The following is an 8,460-nucleotide window of genomic DNA, read 5'->3' on the forward strand; positions in this document are numbered from 1 at the left end:
CACACAAATTAGAACTCAATGACAAAATATCTATTACTCTTATGCTATTAAAACAATAAACTCTAGTTGTGTTGTGTACAGACAAATTAGAACTCAATGAAAAAGTATATATTTCTCTTATGTTATTAAAACAATAAAAAACTATTTAACGATTGCGTGGAAGTGTCCTCATGACTCTTTGCTAAACCTTCATGGAAATTAAACCTTTCCCAATCATATGAAACTCCCCACTTTCTAACATTATTTCTATCATAATTCACATTAACTATTATTAATATAAAATAATTAAATAATAATAACCTTTCAACTTAAAATATAACTTTATCTCTCAATATTAAATAAGGAAATTATTTGTGGTTTATTTTCATAAAATATCATACACACCATTCCAAATTTAGTTGTGGATTCTCCCTTAACCATCTACTCAAATATAATCCTTATTTCCCTCTTAATCATCAATGTTAAAACAAGAAAATACACTTTTTTATTTCCTCAAAAGCATTGTTAATTATTATATGTTTTGGAGTTTTTTTTGTTGGAAACTTGCTAAAAAAAATTTCATCAATTCTTGATCTTTGTTGTTTAAAATAAGTTTTTCATTGCATATACTAATTCAATAGCTTGAAAAATATTTAAATAACCAAAATTATGAAAAGTTCAAAACTCTTATGATTCCAACAAATCCTTACAAAATTTTAAATAAATAAAACCCAAAAAATCGAAAAACTCATAAATTTACAACATAAAATATGGCTCTCCACACACTAAAATATAGAAGGACCATTCAACCCAAACCAACAAAGATACACATGTAAGGACACAATGTTTCTTCTGCATAAATATTCATTAACGACATGACATTACGCATGATATCTGATAGTTTTCGATGGATGGTCAGACACATCCTAACCTTATTCTCACAATGGACGGTCCAAAATATCTATGAATCAATGTAAAATGGAAGGTAGTTATTGATTGCCAAGGAATACATTGATTGGAAGATGCAGAATATATTCTATTTGCACATGGCAACGAGGACACGACGTGGGGGCTCTGAGGGCCTTCTTCCATGCTAGACAGCTAGGTTGTTCAACAGCAACACATCTCCTTCTTGCCACGTGAAATCTACACACTCCTCATCCAGTATTCCCTTCAATGCCTCTACTGCTTCACTAGGGATATCACTTCCATCTCCCAAACCTAGCCATTGGTTTTTGCTCCTTTCGCCATAGCCGCCTATGGTAGTAAACCAGACTTTCCTCCCTCTGTATCCCTCAAATGTTCTAATAACTTCAAGGGGGCCGAACACGAACTCTGCTGATCCATCTTCGTTGCATTCGAAACTTGAACAACCCATCACTTCTGCAGCTCTGCTCATCATTCATTCACATGTCAAACCATGAATTCTGAATTCTGTTTAGCTATTTGTAATAGTCTTCTAAATGTAAACAATGCATCACTAAAACATGCCCATAGGCCTCTAGATTAACAAAATTGTAAGCTCATGGTTATAGAAATTATGAGTGTATTGTATTTAATAGTAGTTTTACAAAGTTATGGTTATTGTTTTTATAGACTTAGGAATACTTTAGAATTAGATGAATTTAAGTGACATCGGAAAGTGAATAATTCATCAAATGTTAAAATATTTTCAAAAATCTAATTTTATTTATTAAATTCCAAAAAATCCCAAAAACTAATTTACTTTCAAAATCTAATTCTATTTATTAAATTCCAAAAAATCCAAAAACTAATTTATCTTCAAAAATCTAATTTTATTTATTAAATCCCAAAAAATCCCCAAAACTAATTTACCTAAATAAACGGGAGTAAAGTCGAAAGCAGATTTTAAAGTATTCCATTCCACCGACACCTACCTCTTCTTTGCTTCTCTTGGGTCGTTCGTCCCCAAAGCAGACTGCCAATTTTTGGCTATGAAGGAAGCCCTTGTATTTTGGGCTGGAGTAGTTATTTTAAACATTAAACCTAGCTTCTTCAATCTCCTTACAAATTCAGGCACCCTGTCTTCCTTTCGCTGCGGAATGCTTTGGCTGAGAACTATGGAAGTCTGTCCACCCTCTGGAGGTGCAGTTTCACAAAAGAAAAATAACTTCGATGGCCACGTTTTCATCTGCAAATTAACATAACACAAGTATGGCAGATAATCAATACTTTGTTTTTATGGGTAAGTATATTGAGTGTATATAAAGTTGAGTTGGATTTTGAGTATACTCCAGAACTTGATTGTAGATTCAATTATAGATTTTGAGTATATTGTAAAATTTGAGCAGCTCAGATATCTATTTAATATGTAGAAACCTTATAAAATTATGAGAAATTGTTCTGCAAAACTACTAGAAATACCATCCATAAATATACTTTTAAAAACACAAAATTACACAAGAAAATTCAAACTGAAATATTAGCCCATGACTTACCAGGGCCATTTCATGGTGGAACTCTATCTGCTCGTGCAAAGGAGCTTCGTTGGCTGTGTAGACTCTGTCCTCCACCTTTGCTCTGGGAGCAAAGCCCATATACGGTTGCTCTTCCCATCCAAACGCTTCCAGAAATGAACTGAAATCAGCGGCTGATCTGAGAGGGAATCCTCTGAAGAGCAGAGCGCTGTGTTCCATGAGCTCCCGTTCTATCCATTCTCTGTTGTTACGTATTGTTTGCGTTATACCGGCAATCACTCCTGTGTGATGCTGAGAACCGACGCTTTGGTGAGCAGGGAGCAGAACTTTGGGAAATAATCTTTTTTCATCTGATATTCCTCCAACAATCTTCTGCTCTGCTGTTCGGCCTTCGAAGAAAGCGTGCAGGGTTGCAGATGATCCTCGCGCAGCGCCCATGAATGCCGAGAGAGAATACATCAATGAAAAGGACATACAAAACGTGGAGGCAGAACGGGCTTTTCTAGAAGGGGACAATACAACAAGACAAGGTTGTGTACGTCATGTAGACCGTCATTCCTTTGCGATATCAGTTGGGACCTTCATATTTGCACAAAAATTCTCCATATACTTTTTACTGGCCGTCATTGATGCAGTCTTCGTTGTCGGCGTCGGTGTAATTGGAGCTTCAGTGAGACTGAGGGGACTCCAAAATGTCCGTGAATTTGGATTTTCAGATTGGTTTTCTGGTGAGCGGTTAGGTGACTGAATATTTTGGAATCTGATAGATAAGAGTGAGAGTTTCATAGATAAGAGTAAGGGTTTCGATATTTTGGAAGATTTTTTATTCAATTTTCTGTCTAATTTATCGGAATTATAAATTTAAGTTGCAATTATAAATTTGAGTAGTCTTTTATATAATATTGAATTTATATATGTAATCAAAAATTCATTTTAAACCCCACACATCAAAATTAAAAAAAAAAAACCAATTCCAACTAAAATTTCCAAAACGTCTAATAATTAAACAATGACAGAGTGAAGGTATCAATGTACGACTACATATTTGGGCCAGATTCCAAACATAGAGCAATTACATCAATTGTGTCCATTACTGTTGTTCCCAAATATTCTTACTAAAGTGAAATAAAAAAATTGACATCTATTCATCTGGTTTCCAAATATTCTTGAAATTGGCAATTAAACAAAAGATAGCTTCTGAGACGTAGGCGTCCATGAGTGGGGAACTTCAAGGTGGTCTCTCAGGTGTCAGCGAATTCGGATCTTCAAAGTGGTCTCTCACATGTCGGTGAGTTCGAAACTTCAAGATAGAGTGACAGGTGGACTTTGTTTATAATTTTAAAAACATAGAATATAGAAAGAAGAAATTGTTATGGAGTCATTTATTGAGGTGGAGGAATTGCTGTGACAGTTGAAAGTGGTCAGAATTTAGGGAAAAAAATTTCAAAAAATTTTGTACAGGAAATATTTGAATCGTGTTTTTGATGGTTGAAATGAATTCAGGGCCATAAAAAACATCTAAGACACCTAAAATTTTGAAGTTTAACAACTATAATTTAGATTTACAAAAATCGTTGCCAAATTTTCTCTAAATATGACTGAAATTTCCATAACTTTTCAAAGAATTAGAGCATGCAACAATTTCTTTTTATAGAGAAGAAAATCTATGGGAGACCCAGGATCAATCCTCGTAGCTCCTCTATAACACCAAGAGTACATCTCGTAGCTCCTCTATAGCACCAGGATTATCCAACCACCTAAGACACGATTGGGGAATCCGCCCCTTTAACTTCCCTTTAACTTCCAACACAACAGGATTGGGGAATCCGCCCCTTTAACTTCCACCACAGCAGGTTTATAACACAAGGAGTATCCAACCACCTAAGATAGGATTGGGGAATCCGCCCCTTTAACTTCCACCACAACAGGTTAATATACTCAATGAGATTTGAACTTGGGTCTCAAGAAATTGTTCTATGTTATGACATACCAATAACATGTAGAGCTAAAATCCGCCCCTTTAACTTCCCTTTAACTTCCACCACAGCAGGATTGGGGAATCAACCCCTTTAACCTCCCTTTAACTTCCACCACAGCAGGATTGGGGAATCCGCCCCTTTCTTTAACTTCCACCACAGCAGGATTAGGGAATCCGCCCCTTTAACTTCCATCACAGCAGGTTAATATACTCAATGAGATTTGAACTTCGGTCTCAAGAAATTGTTCTATGTTATGACATACCAATAACATGTAGAGCTAAAAGACGAATTCGTGATTAAACCTCAAGACGAATTTGTGATCAAACCTCATAGCTGCCACTATAACACCAAGAGCAATACTCAATGAGATTTGAACTTCGGTCTCCGAGGCTTCGCCCGAGTGACTTACCTTCAAACCACACATCATTGTACTATACAGAAGAAATTTTTCTATATTATGACATACCAATAACATGTAAAGCTAAAAGACGAATTTGTGATCAAACCTCATAGCTGCCACTATAACACCAAGAGCATAACCAACCACCGGTTAAGAGAGGTTGAATCAACATACTGATGTGTTGATAGAGAAGGAAAAATTAGAGTAGCGTAATGAGATGTTTCCAAAAGAAGAAGAGGCACTGAGGCCTTATCTTTTTAATTTTAATAATTGTTTTGTGGGTGCAGGTATGGTTGCAGATGCTGGAGAAAATTTGGCACATATGAGTAGCCGAGTAAAGATGGAAGAGGAAGATTCTCTGGAAGTATTTAATCCATGGAACAGAGATATTGTGTTGCTGGAAAGAATGCTAAAGAATGAGGATTTTATGCAGAAACAGATAATCATGAAAGAGGAAGAACATGAAGAAATGCTAAATTTGAAGATGCAAGAGCTAGTGGACAACAAGAACAAACTGAAGCAAAGAGAAAGAGGTAGCAACAAGTGGCAGAGTATGTACCAGCACAAGGATATGTGGAGATAGAGATTGAAGAATTATAGCAGTTAATGATGAAGTCGTCCAGATGGAGAAGATTGACAACAATAGGAAGAATGAACAATTAGAATTTGAAACTGATTGACAAGGAGAGGAAGATGAAATAGAAGACAACAAACATACAATAACAGCAAAGGAACAGAGCATTTGGACAACTACAAACTAAAGTTTGGGACCCTGGAGGTTTTCTACGAACATATGAGGACACATGATCTGGAGATCATAAATGTTTTCAACCTTGGGAGTCTGATGCAGGAGCATTCAACTCAGAAATATCATTGTATTTTAGTAGAAATAGGGGGTTTTGTGTTTTCAAAGAAGTTGGTTTCCTATGTATTAAACTAATGTAATTATTAAGGTTTTGAGTGATTTTAATGAGAGATATTTAGAAAAGGGATTAATTAAGTATTGTGAGGCATATTTGTAAATGTTCTCAAATGTTGGAGAACATGAGATATTTAGGCTAGTTAAGATTCCATAGGGATTGAGAGATTTGGAAATCAATTGTAAATCTTAGATGAGGAATTAGTTCATGATTTTGTGGATTAGAGAGGATCCTTAGAGATAAAGAAAAGATTTTAGGATTTTGTTGAGAAGGTTATGGATCTAAACTAGGAATTGGTTATAGAATCCTTTTGTATAAATGTAAGCCTAAAAGGAATAAAAGAGGGTTAGCTAGCTAGGAGTTAGAGAGTGAGTTAGTTACAGGGTTGATTGTAAACCTACGGGAAGAAAAGGAAAAGGACACTGATATTGAAGATCAGGCCATAAAGGAATGCTTTTGTAATTATTCTTTTATTAATACAAATAACTCAATTTCTGAGTTTGTGTGGTGTGAATGGAGTAATTAAATGAATTGTGTGTGGATTTTAGTAATTATACATAACATAGGTTTGCAGGTGTGTAGAGTCAGAATTTGGAATTCGGACACCATGAGGTTTTATACAACAGGCTTAAAACCTCATTGAGTTTCGATAATCGTGACCGTTCAATGGTTGACTGATCGGACGGTGATCACACTCAAATGTGTGGATAGGTTAACAAGCTAGGTGGACCCAATGAGTTATTCAAAGAAGTTTAACTTCTTTGATTTCCAACGGGTGAATGGGTTAAAGTTGGAGATCACACGATAGTCGTTGATCTGAAGGAAGAAATCAACGATGCAGATTTGAAGAGAAAGGTTGAGCATAGATATATGTGCCAAGGTCATAGAATGGCGGAAAGGTAAGGGTTAAGTGTGGTTTATGTGTAATTTCTATTATATGGAATTATAATAGAAATAATGTGGAATTATGGGTTAATTCGAGGTTAACTAAAGTCTAGAAGACCATCCTATGGTTAATATGCGCAGCAGTTAACCAAAGGTTATGAAGAGTCGTATAAGGTTCCACTATTAGTTTACCAAAGGGTTAGACTTTGAAGAGCAAATGAAATATTTCTGCTTAAGGAATTAAACTTTGATAAACTGGGTTTTAATCATATATTATATTTCCATTGGTTAAACCTTGATTTGTGAAGGTTTCCCTAAGGATGGAATCTTTGAATTCTTGGGACAAAGTGATGGCATGCAATTGAATTTGCATACTGTGGGTACTGTCAGCTTAGTCTGGCATCAAATTCTATCCACAATAACAATATTTGTACATTGACATTAGGATCTCATACAAACTAGTATGCTATGTCATGCCTCCATGCTAAATGATCCTGAATGGATTCTTCGATCCTTGTATCCCAAAAAATCCTTCAACCAATCCTGTTCCAAATAGATTCACCTAGATCCCAATGCCACCTAGGCCCTGGGACATGTGGGTTATGATACCATCTCAACCCTCCATCACTGCCTATGCCCAATGTCACATGGTTCGGGTTCAAATTCGAATTCCACTACAATTAAGTTCGATTCGAGCTTGGATTTTATAATAAGATTTGTATGAGGTTCACCATTAAATTCATTCATTCATATATATATAATTTTAAAAATATATATAAAATAATTTAAATTATATAAATTTTTGTATTCATTTATAATTAATATATATTTATAATTTTTATCATATATTATATTAATAAATTTATAATTGTTTAGTAATCTTCGGCAAAATCACCACTATGCAAGTTCAAGATGTTTTTTCAATGAAATTTATAATTTTCCATAAATATAAGTTATATTAATTTATAATATTTAAAATAATAAAATTGAAAATAGCAATACCCTAATTTCTTTAACGTAATATAATTTAAAATATATTAAAAATAATTATTGTAAATATATATAATTTTTAAATTATCGTTGCATAGAGTAATTTTATAATTAAGAAATATTAATATTTGAATTTTTAATAGCATTATTATGTATAAATTTGACCCTACTTATTATTTTATACCCATAACCCTTATTTTAAAATTTCAACTAATTCTACGAAATAAGGACTTTGAAGAAAAGGTATTTTTGTGAGTATTGACAATAGAATTCAAAAACACTTTCTAAAGCATTATTAGCATTACTTATTAATCATTTTGAACACCACTGTGCAAGTTCAAGATGTTTTTTCAATGAAATGTGCACAATTGGTGATGTTGGCATTATTGCCAGAGAAAAAAATCATTTGACCCGATCATTACACTTGTGTATCTGAGATTTCCAAACACAGAGATAAACAAAGTCATCGCCCCTGCGAGAGATTACGAATATTTTCCCTGGCCCTTACATCCATTTAGCTTCTATTCATTACTACCCAACCTCAATAAAGTCAAACCTTGTCAAACCTAAAGGAATTTTAAGATATTTTTTGAAATTTGCCGAATTTTAGACCTCAACGTTTAGGTTCGGTGAATCATATGACATTGCTCATGCCTAAGGGTCCAAGATGTAATATTCCCTTGGCTATGGTTATCCTCCTAGGAATCAACCCATCAATAGATTTCTAACTCATCATGTCTCGCCAATCCATCCCATTGGAAGGATCTAATGCATGACTTCCCACACATGGGATGATTTTATTATGTCGATGTTTCTTGTTGCTCATCTCATACTGCTCCACTTGGTCACCCAACATGATCCATTTGGAG

At 34.4% G+C, this 8,460-nt stretch overlaps 1 protein-coding gene across 1 annotated transcript; it reads right to left on the reverse strand.

Annotated features, from left to right (window-relative positions):
* Positions 1-930: 930 nt before the first annotated feature.
* On the reverse strand, positions 931-2,871 carry LOC149214358 (clavaminate synthase-like protein At3g21360). The gene is made up of 3 exons (XM_089390890.1): positions 2,439-2,871; positions 1,878-2,131; positions 931-1,370 (listed from the first exon to the last, which is right to left on the reverse strand). The coding sequence occupies exons 1-3, from the start codon at positions 2,853-2,855 to the stop codon at positions 1,073-1,075; spliced, it is 969 nt and encodes a 322-aa protein (XP_089247016.1). The 5' UTR covers positions 2,856-2,871; the 3' UTR covers positions 931-1,072.
* Positions 2,872-8,460: the final 5,589 nt, after the last annotated feature.

The sequence above is a fragment of the Pinus tabuliformis genome, chromosome 1_1 (genome assembly GCF_031772625.1).
Source record: "Pinus tabuliformis cultivar Carrire ecotype Pingquan chromosome 1_1, CPIR1, whole genome shotgun sequence".
NCBI lineage: Eukaryota > Viridiplantae > Streptophyta > Pinopsida > Pinales > Pinaceae > Pinus > Pinus tabuliformis.